Source organism: Leptonychotes weddellii, chromosome 8 (assembly GCF_054177405.1).
Source record: "Leptonychotes weddellii isolate Sample4059 chromosome 8, ASM5417740v2, whole genome shotgun sequence".
In the NCBI taxonomy this organism is placed as follows: Eukaryota; Metazoa; Chordata; class Mammalia; order Carnivora; family Phocidae; genus Leptonychotes; species Leptonychotes weddellii.
In genome coordinates this window covers 124713831-124738790 of record NC_138376.1, presented here as the reverse complement: position 1 = coordinate 124738790, position 24960 = coordinate 124713831, and the positions used below count along the sequence as shown (strand labels likewise).

The following is a 24960-nucleotide window of genomic DNA, read 5'->3' as shown; positions in this document are numbered from 1 at the left end:
CTGGTTTTTATTCTCCTTCCCACTGAAATATAACCTTTCAGCATTATTGTTATGGGCAAGTGGATGAGAGCAGAGGTGTCTGTTTTGTTCACTGCTGTATCGCCCACGGTCGGGTCTGACACCTACACAGTAGACTGTCACCGAATGTTGCATAAATTAATTCACAGTTGAGCAAATTCACTTGACTTGATCTGATTTTAGAAGTGAATATGATCAAATAACACGAGGAGAACAATAACAGGGCTGCAACAGGAAGATGCTGGACACTGCACTGTGTAGTTTTATTCTGCAGGCTGGGGAAACAACGGAGGGCGTTGAGCCACGCAACGGCGTGATGAAGTCAGGGATAAAAGAAACATGCTTTAAGAAAGAGAATAATGATGAAAGGAAAACATGAATCTCTTCTTCATCTAGCTGAATATGCTCAGCATTGCTCAGATATGCTTAGATATCATGTGGGCTGCCCACAATTAGCACAGGGTGGAATATCAGGACTATCTTCAAAATGGTTTTAAAAGCCCATAGACTCCTGAAGAGATGCATGAAAATTACTACTTGATGAGCTTGATAATGATGCCATAACTTAAAATATAGCTGTGTTCCTAAAATTCGTATGAAATAAGACTGTTAAATGCAGTTGATTGTAGTAATATTAAAAGAACAAACTTTGGGGGGAAAATTTAGGACCAATTTCCTAGAAATACGAAGTTACCTGTTCTGCCAATTGCAATTGGGCAGGTTTTCTTTATGTTGGATCGTACCTCATCCACCCCACCCCATCCTCTTTGGTTTTTTTACTAGAACAGATGAACAAGAAAATCCACACACCATGAACTATTAACATTTTGGCTAAAACAGCACATCTTAGTATCATCACTTTTAAAAACTCATGTTGAGGGCGCCTGGGTGGCTCAGTTGGTTAAGCGACTGCCTTCGGCTCAGGTCATGATCCTGGAGTCCCTGGATCAAGTCCCACATTGGGCTCCCTGCTCGGCGGGGGGTCTGCTTCTCCCTCTGACCCTCCCCCCTCTCATGTGCTCTCTCTCATTCTCTCTGTCTCAAATAAATAAATAAAATCTTAAAAAAAAAAAAAACCTCATGTTGAGTTTTGGTTTTGGTTTTGGTTTTTTTACAGTATAACCGATACCAGCAATATGGCGCTGAAGAGTGTGTGCTACAGATGGGGGGTGTGCTGTGCCCCAGCCCCGGCTGTGGAGCGGGGCTGCTTCCCGAGCCAGGCGTGACGAAGGTCACTTGTGAAGGGGGCAGCGGTCTGGGCTGTGGGGTGAGTACCACCTACACCTCTGGGTGTTCGTTGTGTGTGTGTTTGTTTTCAGCAAATTGGCAACGATTATAAATTTGTTCTATTTCCATTTTCCCTTTGCACTCAGACATCTTTCAACTGACGTATAACAAAATAGACCTTTAGGGGTACCTGGCTAGCTCCGTCAGAAGAGTATGCGACTCTTGATCTCGGGGCTGTGAATTCGAGCTCCACATTGGGTGTAGAGATTACTTAAAAATAAAATCTTTAAAAAAGAAAAAAAAAAAAGAAACTTTTAAATTCTGATCTAGGATCCCAGATATGAATATATATTCACCGATGGGGAAGAAAAGGTCATATTAAGAGTTTCTGCTTTAATTGTTTGTCACAGTGTTTTCTCTAAGATGTCGTGAATTACTAGACCAGACTTTTTTCTTTTCCAGTGCTCAGCTGATTCAGAGAAAAAATTTATTATTTTTCAGAGTTGGCTTTAAGTAGACAGAGTAAAGGAGAAAGAGAATTTCCCATCAATGATGTCTTAACGGAATTATTTGCCTAAGTATTTCAAGAAATAAAATGAAGATTAATATGGAAAACTTGAAATGTTATTCTGTCATAAAAATCATTTTAAATAGAGATGAGCAGAACTAATGGTGCCTCTTAGGGAAGCAGAATAAGAAAAATGGAAACTCTTTGTTCTAAGAGGTCAACCAATATGACCCAGACAGCTTCTTGAATGAATCTATGGCTGCAAGCTGACAGGGAAGGTGTGAGGAAAGCATAACTCAAACACAAAAAGGCTTGCTAAATTATAGGTTGAAATGACAAATGGCTAATAATCCTGATATTAGATTTCACACAGGCCAGAAAAGGAAGAAAGTGTATGTGCCTATAAAACGCTATTGAATTTTGATGGGAAAACATTTCTTTTAAAATTGCAACTTCATGAGGAGCTTTGTAGAAGGAGTGTTGTTGGCAAAGGCTTATTGCCGGGGCCTAATTTTTGGCTGAGAGCTGTAAGTCACCTTTGCCTAAGTTTGCGTCTGTTGTCCTCAGTGAAGCTATCTGTGGGGCTGCAAAGTCCTGGGCTGAGCCATAGTAGAGGAAGAGGACATTGAAAAGCCATGAGATACCGTGATGCCTACTCAGAAAAAAATGCCTCTGGATTAATAATCACGACTTACGTTAGAATGGAAACACAAGTCATGTTTACTAGCTTTAGGTTTACTGAAGCTTGTTTAGGCTTACTAAAGTTGTATTGTATAATCTGCACTGATTGCGTGTGGCCTAAGCCAGCTGCCAAACTCTGGGAGATCAGAATGCTGGAGAATGTTTTCTTTTAAAATGAGTTACAGTAGTTTTTAACTAATGACTAAATTGTATGCTTCTGCCTGCTAATTGCCCACTGTTGTTCCATTCTCTAAAGCTGGACTTTAAGGTCTTAACTTTCTTTATGAGAAGAAGAGTTTCTTTGGCCCATCTTCTGCATTCCGTTGTTCACCTTGCTTTAAAGAACTTGGAGGGTTTTATATAATTTTAAGTTTTGAACAGCTGTGTCTTCCTTTTTTCATTCAATGTGACATTGTAAGTAAGTTATGTACACACTTAAGCTCCAAATCCTGGAAAATTACTTTAGGAATGAATTGAATGACTTTCATACCTTTGGGTTAAAGACTTTGGGGGCAAACCTTACCTAAATGAGGAGAGCTATCTTCAGGATGTTTCTTTGTCCTTTTGAAATTCTAAATGATGAGTTTTATTTTATTTTCATTTGTTCGTTTTTGTTGTTTTTGACGGTGTTCTCGTCAGTTTCTGTGTTACTTCTCTATTACTGCATAACAAATCACCCCAAATGTTAACCATTTAATTAATAAACATTTATTATCCCACAGAATGGGTGTCAGGAGTCCATAGGTAACTTAGCTGAGTGGCCCTGACTCTGGCTCAGGGTCTCTCATGATGCCGCTGTCAAGCTGGGTTGCTTCAGTTATCTGAAGGCTTGACTGGGGCTGGAAGATCCACTTCCAGAATGGCTCATTCACATGATTTTAGGCCAAAAAAAAAAAAAAAGCTCAGTTCCTCACTGGCTTTTGGCCGAAGGCCACAGTTTCAAATCACATGGCCCTCTTCTTAGGGTATTTGTCCCGAGGATGGTAGCTAACTTACATAGAGCACATTATCTAAGAGAGAGCAAAGAGAGGGCCACAAGGCCTGCATAACCTGATCTCCAAGGATGTACACCATCCCTTCCACTTCACTTCATTCATTAGAACTGACCTGCATGATCCAGCCCACCCTCTAAGAGAAGGTAGTTAGGCTCCATCTTAAAGAATTCATGAACCTATTCTGACCCACCACAGTTTACAATTTGAAGAACTTGGAGAAAGAATAGAGAAATGATTTTCTAAAGTATTCGCTTAATTTGATGCTTTCCTTTCTCTCCCTGCCTTTTGGCCCCAGGCCCCATACTCTTGTTGAGGCTTATATCAATCCCCATTGCTTTGGCTTCTCAACAGAGATAAATTGACCTCATCATTGCCCTTTTCCTTCAAATCCTCAACTTTCACAAAAGACTGTTAACCCAACGAACATGGTTTTGGGATTCTATAGTGGTGAAAAAGGAATTTGGGTTGGATGCCTTAAGTTCAAATCCTGGCTCCATCAACTACTAGTGGTCTTAATCTTTCTGTGCCTCAGTCTCCTCATCTCTAAAATAGGGTATATTATAGCAACCCCATATAAGACCATTATGACAATGAAATGAGATTATAAATGTAAAATGTTTAGAACAGTACCTGGCATACAATGTGGATTTATTTACTGTTTAATGAAAAGTTTAATCAATGCTTATCAAAAGCTTGCTTAAAAGACCCAGTATTCAAAAAAAATAAAAATCCTTCTGTTCAGGATAATCATTTGATCCGCTCCTTCAAATATTCTAGAATCAAGCTAGATCAATAGCAGGGAATTAGGTATCGAGGCGTCAGTATTTTAACCCTTCGAAGAATTGCTTCTCCTACCTAGTACTTTGACAAAATGTCATTCATTTACATTGTGGTCATTATACAGGAAATTTGATGCGTGCGGTTCAGGACATCCCAATGGACTTTTCTATGAGATAACATGGTAGCTCTTCCAGGCTGACCTTTGCAATGGGAGCACTTAGGCTTGTCCTGAGGAATGTTGTCCTTGAGAACATTTTAAATTGTGCAACTAATAAGGTGTCCCTCTGAAAGGTGACTGGTCAGTAACCTAGAGCCACAATTGTGTGCTAGCTATCACATATAAATAGACCATTATTACAACAGATTTTGAAACTTATTTTCTAGTTTCACTTTTTTCCTTCTTTCTCTTCCCTTTTTTCTGATGTATACAGTTCTGCTATGATTTGTTCATTCTTGTAAGCTGCCAATCTTTTCTGGACTTAAGGGTGGCAGTGGAAAGCTGTTGTGTGGTAGAAATCATGGTTAGTTCATGTTGTCCAGCGAGAACAGGGCCCAATAAGTAGAAGTTAGAGAACGATGAATCTCTGCTTAGCATTTGCCCTTATACCATGGACAACCAACAGCAAAATGGGCTGCCTCAGGAAGTAGAAAGCACCTCATCCTACACAATATTCAAGGAAAGTCATTGATAACAAAGCTATGGAAGAATCATAGAGTCTCAGATGTGAAGACATTCTAGATCTCACTAACCTCAGTGGTTCTCAGGTTGTAGTTTACAAGTTTAGTGTAAGATATCTGTGAGTCTACTTGGGCTTAATTTTTTCTCAACTACCAACAGATTTAAAAAGTGCAACTCTTATTATCTGGGTATCCAAGAAATGCTTGATGTTATAAAACTAGGCCTTAGAGGTGTATTGTGATGTGCCCATGGATGCCCACTCTCAGAGCTGAGACACAGCTGCGTGTGTTGTCTTCCAGTCAGTCAGCTCACCGCTACATGCCTAGATGGTCCTTCATACACCCATGATTCCTGTTGTATGTGGTTTCCATCTGAAGAAACAGATTTCAGTATTTTGACTGTCTTTGGCTTCTTAAAATAAGTGCTTTGATTGTATTTATGGCTCTCTTATTCAAACATATAGTACTGTCCACTGGAAAATCAGATTACCGGATCCTGTGCTCTGCTGTATCACTAGGCTTAACTGTTACCTGGAGAGCAGTGCACATTAGCTCATACATGAAGACAAGGATTTCTATTTAAATGATAATGTCAGTCCATCTCAGAAAGGCCTGGTAGATGTGGATGGTTCCAGCAAATTTATTACCATTATAAAGAATTATTTGAGCTTAAGTCCCACGTACCAGGATTCAAGTTGAAGTGTTACACTTGTTTCATGCCTTTATATTCCCATCCTTAATTTTGACATTATTGTCCTCAGTAACTCCATGTATTTGGAGTTCACCATTCATTGGGGATGGATGGATGGATGGATGGATGGATGGATGGATGGATGGATGGAAACAGTGTTTGAAGTAATATGAATACACTAGCACTTTTATTTTCAAATATTAATCATCATTTACCCCAGTATTAGAATTGCTTACAAGAACCTCACCAAGAAATTCACAATATACAGTGTTTTACTTGCACACATAATAAGTAATTCAGAACTAAGTTCAGGGATCCATAAAAGTCAATTAGGAACCTGAAAGTACTGCAGGAATTACAGTTTATGTCCCCTGTCAAAGGCTACACAGCCAAACTAGAATTTTGTACATCCTGATATATAAAATGTCTTAGTCTTGGGGGCACTGAGATTTCGGTTTTGACACAGAACAGAATATTTTTACATTGATTGATGGAACTCAACAAAGAATATATTTGGGGATCAAATAACCTGACCTCACTCTCTGCTAACCCTTGATCGTATTTTTACTACTGCTTATAAAAATATTAATTGATTTCCTAAGGAATTCATGTTATGCATTATTCTTTACTCTGGCTTATTGCTATTCATCAGAACTATCTCACTAACTTTTAGACTCCAGTGTAAAATGTTGACATGTTTAATACTGGAAAAGAGCAACAAAGTATGGAATACATTAATACTCACTGACCTGGGAATACAGAAAGCTAAGGCAATCAGCCTTGTGAGTTTTCTCTAAATAAAACATCATTATCTTATTTGGTGTTGCTTCAGGATATTACATGTCTGAGAGAGAATTTCTTATCTAGGATAATACTGGGAATTAGATGAAGAGTTTTCTGTTTTAAATTAGAAATCCAGGAGAAAAAATCCAAAAAAAAAAAAAAACAGATTTAAAAAAAAATCATATTACTGACCATTTGTTAAGGAAATAAGAATTTCTTCAGGCACCTGGTAGACACTCCTTCCTTTAATGGAGAGTGCCGTGTTGCTGCAGGTTTCTCATGGCGCTAATGAAGCATTCATCTTGGGCTCCCCACTTGCACAGACCCCTTGTTTTTACCAAGTTTGTCTTCTTGCATTTTCTTTGAAGAGGGCCTCAAAGATTATAGGGCTTAATTAAAGACGGAAAGGCTCCATCAAACCGAAATCTAGATCTGCACAAGTAGGGGTACGAGCTGCTACGTGCAAAGAAATTTTTGTTGAAAATGATGATTTTCAACTACTTGTAACAGTAGCATTACTCTATTGCTGAAGATTGTACTTAGATCAGGGTTCAAGCTTCATTTTCAGTTGTTATATAGGAAAGGAGTCAACAAAGGCAAATGGAGATACCTAGTCTTCCACTCAAAGATCAGATACTGAGTTAAAAACCTAAGTTAATTTGTTGACATATAGTTGCTGGTAATAATTTCTAGTAATTGTTTCTATTTCTGTGGTGTTAGTCATGATCTCTCCCCTTTCATTCATGATTTTATTAATTTGGGTCCTTTCTCTTTTTTTTTGGATAAGTCTGGCCAGAGGTTTATCAATCTTATTAATTCTTTCAAAGAACCAGCTTCTAGTTTTGTTGATCTGGTCTACTGTTTTTCTGGTTTTTATTTCATTGATCTCTGCTCTAATCTTTATTATTTCTCTTCTCCTGCTTGGTTTAGGTTTTATTTGCTGTTCTTTCTCCAGCTCCTTTAGGTGTAAGGTTAGCTTGTGCATTTGGGATTTTTCTACTTTTTTGACAGAGGCTTAGATGGCTATGTATTTCCCCCTTAGGACCACCTTTGCAGTATTCCATAGGTTTTGGACCGATGTGTTTTCATTCTCATTGGTTTCCATGAATTGCTTGTTCTTCTTTAATTTCCTGCTTGACCCAATCATTCTTTAGCAGGATGCTCTTTAACTTCCAAGTGTTTGAATTCCTTCCAAATTTTTTCTTGTGATTGAGTTCCAGTTTCAAAACATTGTGGTCTGATAACATGCAGGGAATAATCTCAATCTTTTGGTATCGGTTGAGACCTGATTTGTGACCCAGTATGTGGTCTATTCTGGAGAAAGTTCCACGTGCACTCGAGACGAATGAGTATTCTGTTGTTTTAGGGTGGAATATTCTGTATATATCTACAAAGTCCATCTGGTCCAATGTGTCATTCAAAGCTCTTGTTTCTTTGTTGATCTTCTGCTTAGATGATCTGTCCATTGCTGAGAGTGGAGTGTTGAGGCCTCCTACTATTAATGTATTATTATTATCAATATGATTCTTTATTTTGGTTAATAGTTGGCTTATGTAGTTGGCTGCTCCCATGTTGGGGGCATAGATATTTACAATTGTTAGATTTTCTTGTTGGATAGACCCTTTAAGTATGATACAGTGAACATAATAACAAAAAAAAAAACATTAATAGATGGGGAGTCTTTTTTTCAACACGTGGAACTCAGAAATAAAAAGCAAGCAGATGGTTGATATTTAATAATAAAAGGGAAAATAAAATGGTTGCTTTTCCTATACTTTAAGGATAGTTTAATTTTATAAAAATACCAAATTAAATTACGTGAAGAATTTTGAAAACTATATTGAGGTCTCCCTTTTTAAAGAGAAGTCTAGACAGTAAAATCTAGACTCCAAATATATGTGGTTTATATTGTGATGCTTTCAAGGAGACACCAGAAAGGCCAGGTATTTTTCTCTGTGCCTAAATGTGAGTTTGTAAGCATGAAGCGCCGGCTGTGATCATACCTCACTTGCCTCAACCACCTGGCCCGTGCAACACATGGAGAGTGGTATCATATCATTTTGACACATTATTCTCTTATATACAAGATGTTCTTTATCAAAAAGTATTTTTAAAAGAAAGTTAATGTTATGAAATGTCAAAAATATGCATCCCATGTTTATTTGACATGTGTCCAAAACTCTAATTTAAACTCTAAGATTGGCTCATGTGCAGATTGGAAACAGGCATTGCTAGACTTTCCATGTGAGAGACAGCTTGGAGTGCAAAGATAGAAAGCTTTGGAGAGTATTTATTTTAATTAAAGAAATTGTTCACAAATGTACAAACAAGTTCTGCATACCATTCCCCTGGAAAACATTTATCAGTTGGCAAATATTCCTAGAAAGTGTTCTGTTGTTTGAAATAGAAATACATATTTTCTAATCCAACACAGGCCACTGACCATTCCATGTGTCTTTAGCTATTTTTTTTTTTTTGGTTAAAATAAAGGGAAATCTGGAATAATTATACTCTTTCAAAATGGTAAGCTCCATCTCATTGAATAATGTTAGGAAATCAATTTTGTGGCAAATGGAATGGAGAAGCCTTCTTTAGCCCTACAAGCTACCAGAGAGCTCAGAACATTCTAGAAAACAGACTTCTACTGAAGATAACATAGTTTCTATGCATTTCTTTTGATCCTGCTCTCACCTCAGTCTAGGGCTCTGCTGTCCAGTATGGTAGCCACCAACCAAAAATGGCTATTTAAATTAAAATTAAATAAAATTTAAAATTTGTTTCCTCAGTCACATTAGCCACACTGCAAGTACTCAATGGCCACATGTGGTTTCCTGCTGCTGGACTAGACAGTGCAGGGAGAGCATGGTATCATCATCACCACAGAAAGTTCTAATGGACAGCATGAGTCTAAAGAAAGACTAGACTATCACCCAAACAGGAGCTTTCACAAACTCGACTTTCCTGTGTCTCACATACAAACACTTTGACCTCTTCCATTCTGGTTAAGAAGAAAATTAAAGCAATGTCCTAAGTACAAAAACATAGAACAGCGTTTTCCAAAATGAGGCTCATTCAGCATAAGTTCCAAGGATGTTACTGGGAGGAAAGTTGGAGTGGAGGCAGAGCGGCTGGGCAGAGGTCCAGCATCAAACAACTTGGAAACATGTGTGAAGCTAGGTTAAACAGAGGGGTTTTTTTCCATAACACTTGAATCTTTCAATATGCAAACATGCGTTTTGCCTGAACAAGGAGAATACCACAAATAGCATTTCCTAAGCTTTTTAGAGCTGGAACTGCCTTTTGTGCAGTGCATTTTATAGGATAGGTGTTTCATGGAACAACTTAGGAATGAAAGCATTTACTTTATTTTTTAAATGGACGGTGCTGAGTAGCCAGCATACCACAGTCACAATGAGCTAATGAGCTCAAAGGATGAGAACCTTAGACCTACAACATTGTCCTCTTTGGAGTGAACTAACATAGTGTAATTTAGACAAAAAAATTGTATGCCATATTTGTTGTGGATGTATTTTTGACACTGCATATTTTTATAGTGAAAACTTTTTGTTTTCTTAAGCAGCTATTGCTATATAATTCTATGGGTATAAGATGCATAGAGACGAGAGGAGGAAATGTTATGATTCTGGGTGATCACTATTTCCAAGTGATTCCTATTCAATGGACATGAAGATTTTTAAACTTCGTAGGATAAGTCATACTATGGTTAATAAATTACTTTCACATAGTAGGTGTTAACATGTGTCAGTCTCATAAAACGTTAACTGCGTAGGACAATATAGTAATGACGGAAGGAATTGTGGGCGTTGGGGTTTTGTTCTCGTTTTCTGTGCAGCCAAGAATGGCTTCAGCACACTGACAAGAGCAGTCACAACAATGGGGGACTTGGGCCGCTCTCACAAGGTGGCCGGACAGAGTTCCCCTCCCTGGCCTTCTGCATGGTGGGCCTCTCTCCCCTGGCCTTCCCAGAGGCCATCGGTAGATTTTGGGGACAAAGAGTTATGCTTCGCCTCATTTTGCTAATTATTTTTTACCCCCCGCTGTTTCTCAGGCTCCTATCATCTGGTGGTAGAAGCCTCACAGAGACACATAATGCCCTCCTCTTTCTCATTCACCTCCAGTTCTTTTCTCTTTATGGGCTCTCGTGGACAGCGGCCCCTGCAGGAGTTAGTTCTCTGACATACTGATCTAGGGCCTGGCCGCCATCATTCCTTCCTGTGCACTGGGGTTTCTCGATTTCCCTCCACGCTGTCCTTAGAGAATGGCCTCAGGGATCTGATATCGTTCGTTCCAGTTGCTTCGTTACACTTTCTGGTTCTCGCTTCATCTTTCATGGTGAAATTTGCACTCAGAATTATGAGGTGATGATCATTAAAGCAGTGTTCTTTGTTCTTTCATTTTACCTTTTTTATACTAATTTTTATTGTGCTAAAATATATAGTAACATAAAATTTACCCTTTATAACCATTTGTAAATATACAATTCAGTGGCATTAAAAACATTCGTAATGTTGTATAACCATCACCTCTGTCTATTTCCAAAACTTTTCATCACCCCAAACAGAAACTCTGTACTCCTTAGGCAGTAAATGAACCCCCATCCCCCTCCAAGTCCCTGGTAATCTCTAATCTGCTTTCTGTCTCTACGAATTCACTTACTCTAGATGGTTCACAATAAGTGGAATCAGAATGTTTGTCCTTTTGCGTCTGGCTTATTTCACTTAGCGTAAAGTTTTCATGGTTCATCCATGCTGTAGCAGGTGTCCGATCTTCCTTTGTGTAGATGAATCATATTCCTTTGTATGGATACACCACATTTTGTTCCTCCCATTTTCTTTTGAAATATGTTCAGCTGGAGTAGCCCTTCTTCCCCCTGGATCAAAAGCCAGGCAGGCACTCTGACTTTGAGTAAGTAATAAGTGTATTACTCATAAGTAATAAGGGGTCTTAGAGTCATTCTATCAATTCATTAAAAATGCCTCCCCCCCAAAAAAAATTTGATTTAACATTAAATCTTCTCCTCCTGCCCCATGACGCCCAGCCCTATATATCACATCTATGTGCTCTTGGTATGGAATCCCAAAGGGACTGATGTAGCTCATTCGGTTGCTCTGGGTGTTCCTGGAGTCCTCCTGGTAGCACTGACTCTTTATGCATCTTCAGACTCCGGTTGACGGTTAAGTACATCCAGAGCTGACTTTTATCCCGAAAGACTTGACAGGTGTCCACTTCAGCTAGGTGCAGATCCAGGTTTTTCTTTCCAGTGCTTAAAATTAGTTTGCCTCAAATAAAATAAAATTAGTTTGCCTGCATTCGTACCTACAGTGTTTCAGCCCTATCGCAGAATCATCCTTGCAGATCAAAGTTCTCTGTCCTAATTTGGGTTGCAACATCCTAACCCCTGCTCCGCTTGGTGTAATAGTAACGTGAAATAGAAATAGACCTGCTAGAAATAGACCTTACGGACATAATCACAAAGATTTATCAAGGTATTTGTGGAGGATATTTTTTGTAGTACTGTTTTGTAATAGATAAAAATGTGGAAACAAGCAAATTTTCAGTAATAAATATCATAGCGGTTAAATATATTTTGACATATCTATATAATCAAACATAATATCCTGTTAAAAAGAATAAGGTCAACTTGTGTGTTGATATGGAACAATTTTTAATTGATAGAATTAAGTGAAAAGAGCAAGAAAAAGATGCTCAGTGTTCATAAATATATAAAATATTTTCTGGGAAGAATTAAAGAAACCATTAAGAGTGATTGCCTTTGGATAGAGAAAGTGGGGATATAGGGAAGGAGGCTTTTGTTTTTTAGTTTATAACTTTCTGTAATGTTTGAAGTTTCTAAACATGTAGATATATTACTTTCACTTTTTATAACATAAAGGATTTTCTTTTTCTATGAATTACTTTTTTAAATTTATATTTTTAAAAAGATAGTAATGTTATTTGTTAAAAATAAAAGCAAGGTAATTCGATAACTGAATTAGGTAGAATTTGACAGCATTTCAGACATAGTGTTTCTTTGGGCTTAGACTAGGGAGGAGGAAATTTGGCTTCCATCAGCAGAGATCAAGGGCAGAAAAACCAAATTGTAAGCACTTGCTACCATTCACTTGAAGGAGCTAGAGATGCAGGTGGTCCAGTTTAGCATCTTTTAAGCATTAATTTGTGTAGAGCACACTCTCCTGTCATACTGATTTGGTTGAATGACATATTTAAGAAAAATGGGAGTGAAGTCTGCTAGAAAATTTATGTTCTCAAAATAAGTTCTATGAAACATGTCAGTAAATGCATTGAACAGTCATGCAAATAGGAGAATTTTAATTTTTGTGTAGCTTTAAAATAGTTGAAGTAGTTCCTAAATTATAGGAAAATATGTTCTGATGGTACCTTGCCCATATCTGTAGTCTAGAAATTAAATTCTTACAGCCTGTTTTCTTGGTTTTTGTGTATCTTTCTATTTTTGTTTATACCTATTTTCAATGAAATTAAGACAGAGTATAATGCGGCCCAAACAAAACAGGCACTCAATGCTAGAATAATGTATTTTTCACTCTCACACATTCCACTGGAAAGGCTAAGTCTATAAATTATTAGATCAGTTCGCTGAAAGTCCCTGTGAGGGAACAGGGCTTTTCCCGGGTAAAGACAAGTCACTGGTATTGCCAGTGGTCCCCAAGGGTCTATAACTGATCCATAAACTAAGTGTTCCCTGCATCCCAGCCTTTGCATTCAGTGGGCCCAACGATTCTGCCAGGCACGGTCCTCAGTATCCTTTGCCTCTTTAGCGTGGAGTGAATGAGGCCCAAGGAGAGAACCTTGAAGGCTCCCCCAGGCAAATCTGACCTGGCCCAACATGATCTTGACTCCCACCTTCTCCACAGATTGGAGGCCCATAGGAAGTATATCTCGCAGAACTACCCGAGCGTGCTACGTGGGCTTTCGTCCATCCGTCCATTTAAAAGTTTACATTGTGACCAGAGAATAAGATTCACTTCATGTTGATTTTATTTAAGGATTTTTTGTTTTTCAAGGAGAAGAAAAAAAACGAGTAAGACTAGAAGCCCATGGATAAGGCACAGGCCAGATGTGAAAGTTTTGCTCCATCCGCCCATCTTCCAGAACCAGGGTCAAAAGAAAGAGTCCTTTCAGAGGGAGGGAGATAACACCGTCTGATGCACTCTGGGAAGTAATTTGTCAAGTGGACCCATTATTGCGTTCACTTCCAAAAGGAAAGCAATTTTCTTCCTCCTTTCTGTAGAAGCAGGCCCAGAATGCCTGTTTCTTCCCCCATCCACATCGCTCGTCACTCTCTTTTAGAAAGAAATAATATTGTTCCTGACATACATTCTTCTTCCCAAAGCCTTGTTGGTTATTGTCCAGCATGCGGTGACAGCTGGGAATTTAATGTCGAGTGATTTTTTTTTTCCCCCAGCTCCTCTCAAGGTATCAGTGTTAAACTGACAGGTCCATAATTCAAAGGAAGTCTGAATTAGCTATTCCTGCAGCTTCTTCCGCAGACAGAACCCACTCCACTTACAGATGTCACTTATGCCTAAAGAATTCTTGAGCAAATGCCCGGAGACAGTTACTACCTCTTCTCTATAAACTTGAAGCTCTTCACATATTCCAGCCCACAAATTGGCCCTGCCCGATTATTTGGAGGAAGTGATAAGAGATACTGAGTCCAATCAGGTTGTAAATTAGTCTTTTGCAGAAATAGGGTGGAAGTGTACTTGCTGGATGTTTCAAGAATAGGAAGAGCTTGGAATGGATGCCTCCTAGAAATCACCCACTTCTTTGTCAACCTTCTTTATAGACCATTCACATAAATCATTTTCCATGTAAAGAGGGAGTAGAAAGCAGAGCTATATTCAAAAGATGGCTGCTATTTGGGAAGAAGTAAATCCACAACAAAGGAAGCTTCTGGAAGACTGCCTTACGGGAAGACATGGCCTGGCTCTTGTAGAAGCGATATTGTATTATTGAAAAGTACAAGGGACACCTGGGTGGCTCAGTCGGTTAAGTGGCTGCCTTTGCCCAGGGGTCATGATCCCAGGGTCCTGGAATCAAGTCCCACATCGGGCTCCTTGCTCAGCAGGGAGCCTGCTTCTCCCTCTCTCTCCCTGTGCCTGTGCTCTGTCAAATAAAATCTTTAAAAAAAAAAAAGTGCAAGAGCTGCTTAATCAGTAAGAAAAGGTGAAGTAGAAAGATGGGATTAAGGAGATAAGATCTTTGTTAGACTACATCTATTGACCCGGAACTTTCCATAGTGAGCTGGCTAAAAATTGCTTCCCATTATGAACATAACAGATTTTTTTTTTAATTGCTCATTACTTGCAAATGTTTTGTTGGTTTTTTTTTTTTAAGATTTTTATTTATTTATTTGACAGAGAGACAGTGAGAGCGGGAACACAAGCAGGGGGAACGGGAAAGGGAGAAGCAGGCTTCCTGCCGAGCAGGGAGCCCGATGCGGGGCTCGATCCCAGGACCCTGAGATCATGACCTGAGCCAAAGGCAGATGGTTAACGACTGAACCACCCAGGCGCCCTGAACATAACAGATTTTTAAAACGTCTGGAAATTGGTTGTTTGGAGGCTACATTGCTGTACGTAGTTTTAATTTGTTGTTCTAAAGAAACCAAAGACTATTTGAGTACAATCTCGGAAGAGCATTACAGTCCAATAATAAACATGGTGGAAATCAACACTTGCCGGGCATGCCTTTAATATTCTGAGCACCATTTTAAATGTTATTGATCTATAATCATAAATGGGCAAAGGACGCAAATCACCCCTAGAAAATTAAGAAAAGAATCGGCAAGACGCCGCCTCGATGCTGTTTACCTTCCCTCTACAAACAAGACTGCTCGCTGATATAGCACAACCCCAGAGCCCTGGCCACCCAGCCAGCTGGGGCGAGCTCCTGGCAGGTCATGGTTGGAATCTGTGTGTACAGACAGGTTGTAGTGGACAGTGGTGGTTTCCCTCCTGACATCCATCTCCCTCTTGTTTTTGCTAACAGAACACTGAGTTTTCTTCAAGTATCCTCCCCTTTGGGAGGTGACCTCATACCCTAGTCAGTAGGAAATCGTGAGTCACCTAACAGAGCCTTGCTATTCCTGTGACCCTTACTCCTCATGGTTTGGGGAGAAATCAGGCCTTTCTGGTCTTGACTGTGCTACTCAGCTAAGTAGCTTAAAAGCCACTCTGTTGTTGGGCCATGTGTTATGGGAGAAAATACATTTCCTTTCTATTTAAGTCAGTTGAATGGGGCTTTCTGTTTTTCTAGCCAAAATCTCTTAACTGGTGCATGGGCATTATCTTAAAAATGACCAAAGGAATTCATTCACTAAGAACTTTGGGCAGATAACAACAGAAAGAACTACCTGATAAGACCTTTCTAGTAGCAAACATTATATCCTTCAGATTATATCCCATAATATTTTTGTGTGTCCACGGTAGCTGAAAGCAGCAATAAAACATTCTCCTCATTCCTTTGGGCTAAATGGATTGTCATGCACTCCATTATATTATTCAACCCTCAGTCCTATGGTGTGGGACCGAGTCCCAAAACAGCAGTGGCTCCATTAGATGGAGATTTCTTTCTCTCTCATAAAAATCATGAGCCCGGATGGTGGCTCTGCCCTCACAAAGTCCTTAGTTGCCCTCATGTGTAGTGCGAAGGAGTCAGGAAAGAGGAGGACATTCCAATCTTTAGAGCCAGACCCAGAAGTGGCAGACAGCTCATACCCCCAGGAGAGAAACTAGTTCCATGGCCACATGGCCAGCCCCAAAGGCAGTGGGTGCCATATGTCCAGCTACATTATTATGAGACAGAAAAGGGCGAATGGATGGTGGGGGAAAGAGGTCAGTCTCTCCCACATCTGCCATGAGTCCTCTCCATTCTGTCATCCTCACTCAAACACCATCCTATTATAGTCATTCTCAGAGTTTTGTATTTTCATGCAGAAAAAAACCTCTTCTAAGCAGAATGTTACTTCCTTTTTATTTGTGACAAGACTGAGTACTTGCTTTGTGATCTTTTCTTTAAATAATACATGTCTTTCACTTTCTCTATTCAAAGGCATGAAAATTAGACCTCCGTCTCTCAATAGTACCCACAAAATGTCTTTCCACCCTTATATTAAATGGTGTTGCCACAATAACCGTCTGAATTTGTGCAGATAAATTGAGTTAGCATTCAGCATTACCACAGACTGAGAGTAGAGGGACAATTCTAGAAAATTCCCTGGTTGGACTGAAGTTTTCACCCACTGATCTTTTTGTTCTAGTTTTCCATACAAATGTACTGCTTAACCATGTAGAACTACACATATCACCGATTAAAGCTTTTGGAGTTATAAATTGAATATGAGACCTCACGTAGCACTTGGAGTAATATCAGCATCTGATTTACATTTGCAACAGTAGTCCTAGGAGTTTTAGTTTTTCTTCTTCTACTGCAACCACTAGAAATCATGCTGTTTTCAGCAACTAAGCTATTCTAATAAGACACGTTCACTGGGGAGAAAAATATTCGATAGATCCTTCTATTTAAAATAAGTCAGTAATACTTGGAAGGGAAAATCATTTAGTTATTCTACAAGCAGGAATTGACCACCCACTATGTATGTTATGCTGTGCTGGGCACTGTGGGTACATGGACGTAATGACACAGTGCCCTGCTCCAGGAGCACGTAAGTAAATGGGAACACAAGACACAGAGGCACAAAACAACACACCCATATGGCAGTACAGAATCATGCCAAATGATGTGCCACGGAAAATCAGAAGAGTTAAGGGCATGCTTGCGCAGCTCCCGCATCACCTGGAACAGAGTTCTTTTAACGCTTGCCACTTTGCTTGTTCACAAACCATTTATCCCAGTTCATCGGCGGGCCCCTGGTGGGGTGAATAGGACTGCATCCTATTTTCATATCCTCTGTGTCCAGCAGGGGACATAGCTGGACATTGAATTATCCAACGAGAGGAGAAGGCTCTGCACTATTGAGGGTGGGAGCTTCATTAGGACCTGGAATGATAAAGAAATGTCACCTAGTGGGCACTGGAAATATTCTAGGCATCAGACTGCACCAGGGTGAAGACCCAGAAGATGGGGACTGCAAAAACCTGAGCAAGGACTAAGAAGCAGGTGACTGGGAGAAGGGCGAGGCTCATGGGGCTCTCATGGGCCACTTGTAGGATTTGGGACTTTCTCCTCGGACCTGGGAGAGGAAACATGACCAGAGCTTCTGGAAAAGTAATTCAGTGCCAGTGTGGAGTATGGATGGAAAGGGGAAATTACTGAAGTCACTGTTAAAAGGTAAACTGAGGCATTTTTTTCAAGAGTTTATTGGAGCATACCTGGGTTTTAATCAGGTGGCACCAAGCTAGAAGTGATCAGAAGCTGATGCTGGCTGGAGCTGGGAGTGTTTTTACAGAGGAGGCTCAGAAGCACAGCAAGGCAGTTATTTGATTAGCTACAGCTCAAGCGGTTGCCTTATTTGGGAAAACCTATTGGCTGTGGGTGATGGGCTGCCCTGAAGTGTCCTCTTCTCTGATTTGGGTACAGGGGCTCTGGCTTTGGTTAGGGCAGCCAAAGCGTTAGTGCCATCTCAGTCCGCCCACCCCTTCCAAGGCCATTTGACCGATGTTATCTCGAATTAGTATAACCCTCCTAACAACCTTGCAAAACACAGATGACCATTCGTATTTTTTTTACACAAGTTTTTCAGACATTTTAGGGATTCTAGTTTTGCAATATTAATTTCACTTCAGGTCGATGCCTTAAGGCTGTGGAAGATTTAGATCCCTCTTGTAGTTTAGAGGTTATTTAGAAATTGATGGAATTCACAACCACGTTCTGTATGATGTTTAAAAGATAATGTGTAATGATAATTCAGTGTACACTATATATTTACTCACCTATCTTTATTATGCTATACAATTTACTGCCTTGTATTCTTTTATCTAAAAATAAGTGCTGGGGCACCTGGATGGTGCAGTTGGTTGAGCACCTGACTCTTGGTTTCGGCTCAGGTCAAGATCTCAGGGTGGTGAGATTGAGCCCCGGGTTGGGCTCCGAGCTCAGCGTGGAGTCAGCTTGAGATTCTCTCTCTCCTTCTCCCTCTGGCCCTTCTTTATTAAAAACTTCTGGAGTCTATTTCATTTCCTTGGTGCACTTTCTAGATCTCTTGATTGGTTACAAAGACTTACTTACTCCTAAAAGTAGGACACGTTGTAAAAGTTCTAGAACATTTCTCAAAGCTGTTCTTTTCTAGTCTACTCAGTTTCCTAAGCCTGCAAAACAGGATCCAGGTCATGTACCAGCAAGTCTGCTATTCGGGTTTAGAAGTTCCCTCTCCCGCAGGCTGTGGGTGAATTTCCCAGGATCCGGCCTCTCCCCGGGGGTGGGTGCTCTGGTGCAAACAGGGGCTGGCAGGAAGCGTGAGTGGCGGGCGTCCAATCACCCTCACCTCGGACCTGGCAGGAGCCCGGATTTTCCCCTTGTTTCCCAGGTCTCTCAAGCTGGGCATGTGGGCACCTCCCCCTGCAGGGGCGCCAGGAGCAGAAGGGTCACAGGAAGCATTTCTGGCTTTCACGTCGGTTCCCATTCTCCCCCCCTTCCTGGCCTTGGCCAAACCTGACAGCAGAAGGTCTCCCGAGGCTTGGGCTTCTGCTTGCAAGCTTTTTCACTGTCTGCATGCTCCCCTATGGCTCCTCCTCTGCCGTTCGAGAAGTCTCCTTCCAGCTTCCCACAGGAACACAAAGTGGCTCTCTGTAACACCTGGCACTGGCCGCAAGTCAGCATCCTCAGACCAGCTCAGGTGTGGGGGGCGCTCCCCCAGCGACTCGCAGCTCCAGCTTCCGCTGGACTCCCCCTCCACACCATGCTCGGTGGGCTTCCTCTGGAGTAGAGCATGAGGCTGGTGGGAGCAAAGGAAGTCGTTGCCTGCCCTGGTTGCTCTGACCCCCAGCGGGCTCACCTGGGACCCCACGGGAGGTGGGCTGCGCTGTCTCAGCCCAGACTTTCCTCCAGGGGGCGCTGTTGTCGGGGCAAGAGTTGAGGCAAATTAATTGGCAGTCATGTGATTTAATACAATCAGGTAATATGATCCAAGTCTGTGGGGGAGACACAGACCTGCAGTGCCCCAAGCCTCCCGGTCACATCTGTGGGGTGTATGTGCACACTCAGCCCCCCAGAGAGAAACAAGGGCAAAACCCTTTCCTTTTGAACCTATTTTTTGATTCCACCAGCTTCCTCCTTTTACTGGTGGTCTTACAGGACTCCCTGCCTGGGGGTCTTTCAGGCTCATACAGTTGATTTCTTCCATCACCACGTCATTAGAATACTTGAGTGCAGGGAGCCCCTCAGTAAGCCTGCTCGGGGTTTGCACGATCCTTTCTAAGGCCAAGGCAAATACCGTAACCTACAAAACTGACATTCAAGTAAAAGAAACAGTATATCAACTGGTGAGGAGTGCTATGTTCTGTCCGAAGTGATAACACATCCTGCAGGTAGCTGGAAATATGAAATTGAAATTTGATGTATTGGGATCATTTTCAAGATTTGAGAGTTATTGGTGGAAAGGTAATAGCTGAAGCTCTCGAGGAATTGGTTTGCTCTTTGAAGAAGAGCAGCATAACAGTCTTTCCTCTGCAAAGAAGTAAGAGGACTTGTACCTCTTATTATGGACAGACTGAGGTTGTTCAACCCCTGCTGGTCTGGGAGAGGGGACTTAACAAAAATCAAAAGAGCAGTTTCTTCCAGGTGTGTGATTCTCAAACCAGGGTATCTGATATGGAATATGATACACAGTCACAGGGTAAGGAGGATGCATTTTTCTGGACAATTGGGGGTAGGTCTGGGTGAAGGATCATACTTTTACACTGAACCAAGAATATGCATCTTCAAAAATTTCTAAATTACCACCTCTCTTTTGGGCTATGACCTCAAGACACATGATAGCATGTGCACTCTTTCCCCTGCTGTCCAGGAGCCCCTCTGGGGAGGAGCTTGCAAGTGTTAATTTGAGGGATGGCAAGAAACTCACACACAGTCAAAACTCACTAAGAAATGTGTGCAAAATGGAGAAAGTTTTTAAAGAAGGCTTCTTACGTAAAATGTCCCTTGCTGCTCTTTTGTTCTTATAATATATTTATTAAGCTTTCCCTGCTCTAAGAGACAGGTTAATGTTCCTATATTATTTTGTTTACACGCCATGGAAATGGAAATGGTCCCAGGAGGATTGGCATTAATTATGATCAAATGATCTTTCCCTTCATTATCAAAATGTAAGCAATTAAATCACCACTTCCCACATGTGACAGATATATTAAAGAATATTTAACTCTTGCAGAGTTCTAGCTGGAGATAATAATTTTTATAAATGTGTCTTGGTTTGGAAAATATTACTTATGCCTTATTTTGCAGAAGATGACTTACATACAGAAAAGACTCCTTCACAGTAACCTCACTTAGGCTGAATTGCCCCATTGTATAAATAGGTAGACCATAATCAGCTCAAATATGTATATTTATATGTTTTATTATTCAAAACTGAAATGGTATGTTTTTCTCTCTGTCCCAGTGCTCTCTGTCCCAGGGCTGTGAGGTGATGGGTAAGCTACTTAATCTCCTGTATACCTGTTTGCTGCAAAAAGGTCTCTTCCACACCTGAGGCTCTGAGCTTCCTTGCGTGCTCTGTTGTCACCAAAGCAGATGGCAAGCGTGATTTGCCTCGTGATAGCAAAGGAACCACGGTGACAGGTTAAGCTGCTAGAGGGACGCAGCCACAGGCTTGTGGCACCACCCCATTCTCTTCGAGGTCCTCAGGTATCCACCATAAACTATCACTCAAGTCAGATGTTGAAGAGTGAGACCCTTGCTTAAAAAACGTCGGATTTGAACAGGAAGACGTATTTGACCATAAGGAGGGACCCAAAATGAAATCAGTGGTTGGGGCCTATGTGCCACGTTGATACACAACAGCCGTTTTAAATGACAGACTCCTAAATTAAGATTATTCAAACAAAATGACTCTTGTTAACATAGAAACACTGATTCAAGTAAAGCAAAGCAGGGTTTCTGCCTTCTAAGGTAAAATCATGTGCTGAGCAAAATTTACTTCATTCTCCCTTAGCACACAGAATAAGGCTTTAAGGAAGGCTTTATTTATTGGGCTTTTTTTTGTCTTCAGTTTTGGTTTAATTTCCAAGAATCATTGTCCAGCCTTCTACCGTCATGTAGAACTTTACTAATCATTCAAGACAAAGACTCACCTCTTCTTAGGAGATAATTAGACCATCTCCCGAAGCAGCATTTAATTACCTTTACAGAGAAGAAGTTGCTCAGTATCTAACCTCAGACCTTTCTTGCTAGAGTCTACAGCCCATATGTCTTAGGGCAACTTTTTATATCATGTTCTTGAAGAATCCCAGATATAAAGACATAACAGGCTGGGTGCCCCTGAGTCAGCTGTGTGTTATACAATGGGACCCTAATTTGTACGCCACTCAGAATCCACTGGGGGCCTCGGAGGAGAGAAACCTCACAACCCTGTCTCCAGGGTCTCTCCTCAGTGGGAACTCGGGGGTTGCCATCTTATTTCCCATTAGCGCCGGGATGTTTGTGGATATTATCAGGGGCTTTAAGAATACCCACTTCTAAAGAGTTAAGGAACCCACCTTTCTTTTTTTTTTTCCTTTATAGTTTTTATTTAAATTCCAGTTAGTTAACGTACAGTGTAATACTAGTTTCAGGAGTAGAACTTAGTGATTCATCACTTCCATACAACACCCAGTGCTCATCACAGAAAGTGCCCTCCTTAATCCCCATCATGCATTTACCCCATGCCCCCACCTGCCTCCCCTCCAGTAACCCTCAGTTCCTTCTCTATAGTTAAGAGTCTGTTTCTTGGGGCGCCTGGGTGGCTCAGTCATTAAGCGTCTACCTTTGGCTCAGGTCATGATCCCAGGGTCCTGGGATCGAGCCCTGCATCGGGCTCCCTGCTCAGAGGGAAGCCTGCTTCTCCCTCTCCCACTCCCCCTGCTTGTGTTCCCTCTCTCACTGTGTCTCTCTCTGTCAAATAAATAAATAGTCTTTTAAAAAAAAAAATCTTTTTCTTGGTTCACCTCTCTCTTTGCCCTATGTTCATTTGTTTTGTTTCTTTAATTCCACATATGGAAATCGTATGGTATTTGTCTTTCTCTGACTGACTTATTTCGCTCAGCATAATACTCTCTAGCTCCAACCATGTTGTTGCAAATGGCAAGATTTCATTCTTTTTGATGGCTGAGTAATATTCCATTATATATATATATATATCTCACCTCTTCTTTATCCATTCATTAGTGGATGGACACTTGGGCTGTTTCCATAATTTGGCTATTGTAGATAATGTTGCTATAAACATTGAGGTGCATGTGTCCCTTCCAATCAGTATTTTTGTATCCTTTGGTTAAATACCTAATAGTGCAATTGCTGGGTCATAGCATAGTTCTATTTTTAACATTTTGAGGAACCTCCATGCTGTTTTCCAGAGAAGCCCAGGAATCCACCTTTCTTAAATGGAATCGGGGAGTGACAGTTCTTGGAGGGGACAGGAGGCCCCATTCCATTCCCACAGCCGTACATTCATGACAGCCCCAGAACACTCTGTCTCTTTACATGTCCAGAGATACCTGTACCTCCTGCTGTTAAGTCTGCTGGTATTTATGAAAAAATAAAAAGGAGAAAGCAGAACATATCAATTAGAATAAAATCCCATCTTACAATTAAATACTTTGCTAAGTAAAGTCATAAATGAAAAATCTTGATGCTGAGGATATACTTTACATACATAAAATATGTATTTTATGCATATGTCTGTGTAAATTCTTCTATTCCACAAATGCGTGTTAAGCCGTTAGTATGTGCAAAGTGCTTGTAGGGATAAAAAGATTTTGAAAACACTGTCTCAGATTAGGAGAATTTATTCGAGTTAATTCTAAACCTTTGGGGACTAAATAAGAGAAAAGAAATGTTAGGAAGGGGTATTATGTTAAAGGGGCAGTAATGCGTGGGGCCTTCCTGGCACCTGAGCTTACCTGGAGGAACGGCTTTCTGTAAAGCACCTTCCAGTCTCACGCAAGGGCTCTGCAGCCAGTTGGTTCAGTGGATGGAACAGTCAGAAAAGAGAATCTGGCTCCTTGGAGGCCAAGTTCATAAAAAAAATGGGGAGCTTGATCTGCTGGGACCGTCAGGGTAGAAATCCAAGGTTCAGCTCTCATCACAGGAATAACAGGGGGCTTCAGGGAAGGTGACGCAGTGCACTCTAAAGAATGTATCATCTGAGCTTCTCCAAGCAGATTTTAAAAGGTGCCCCACCCCCACTCACTCAGGCAGACAGAGGTCACAGAACTGGCCCCCACATGGCATCTTGCTGTGAATTAAAAGATACCTCTTCCCCATGTGGGCACAGGCTCCTTCAGGTTACAAGGTCCAGGGAGACCAAAACCAATGCCCTCTGTTGCCAAGCTCATCTGGCCCAAACCTTTGTTCAGTGCACAAATTATACCACTGTACATGGAGGCCGGGGCTCCAAACTTGTGCTTGGTGCTTAATAAATGTTAATGAATGAATGAATGAATGTTGAATAATGTAAAATTACATCAGAGCCTGCCTCCCACCCCTGCCAAGTGGCAATTACCACAGCACTTATGTTTTGTTTAAGGATGTTAGAGCATTTCTAATGGTTAATAGCAGATAAAGAAGAAAGGATGAACAGGACAGGGTTTAAAAAGGGAGAGGGGTGACAGGGACAGGGAGAAGAACGTGGCAATAGGAATGATAACTTACTAGTTTTAATAGTTGAGTTTATCTGTAGTTAAAATCTGTGCCCATTGTTCTAGTCTACATACTTTGCATAGTGAGTTAGATGCCATCATCTGAACCAAGTACAGTATTATAAGCAACTGAAATACATTGAACAAGTCTGTGTGTGTGTGTGTGTGTGTGTGTGTGTGTGTGTGTGGTGGTCTACTGGAGGTGGGGCCAGTAGGACCAGTTCATAGAGCTAATTATGCATATTTCTTTCTAGCTCCGTGTTCAGTAAATTTCTAGCTTGAAATTGACCATGATGATATCATTTACAAGAATAAGTTCTTTCAAGAGAGTGGGATGGAGACCACTTTACTAGCACCTGCTCTGCGTGTGGGTGATCAATTCATTATATTTGAGCAGGGGTCTTTAGAAGATACACAATGCCAGGCAGTCCGTAGAGACAACTTTGGGAGACAGGCAACATAAACCTACCTTTCAGTTAACCTTCCATATTGTATGTGTTATATTTTTGGGCTATCAGCATAATTAGATTAAAAAATTTGGTGCATGTATTAATAACATCATCTAGAATATCATACTGCTTGCCAGTAATGACTTTAAATAATTATTTTATTAATTTTATCTGTAGGCTATTCAATAGCAAAATAACACACAAAGAGTTTTCAGCATTTGCAATTAGAACACATATTTCCAGGTTAACACAGAACCTTGCCTGGTGCAATTCATTAAATATAAGGGCGTAA

At 40.7% G+C, this 24960-nt stretch overlaps 1 protein-coding gene across 1 annotated transcript in view; it reads left to right on the top strand.

Moving 5' to 3' along the window:
- PRKN (parkin RBR E3 ubiquitin protein ligase) overlaps window positions 1-24960 on the top strand; it is a 1144848-nt gene that overhangs the window by 1002900 nt on the left and 116988 nt on the right. The window contains exon 10 of the mRNA XM_081829384.1: window positions 1136-1285. Within this exon, the coding sequence (XP_081685510.1) occupies window positions 1136-1285 (150 nt within the window). The remainder of the gene's footprint in view (window positions 1-1135; window positions 1286-24960) is intronic.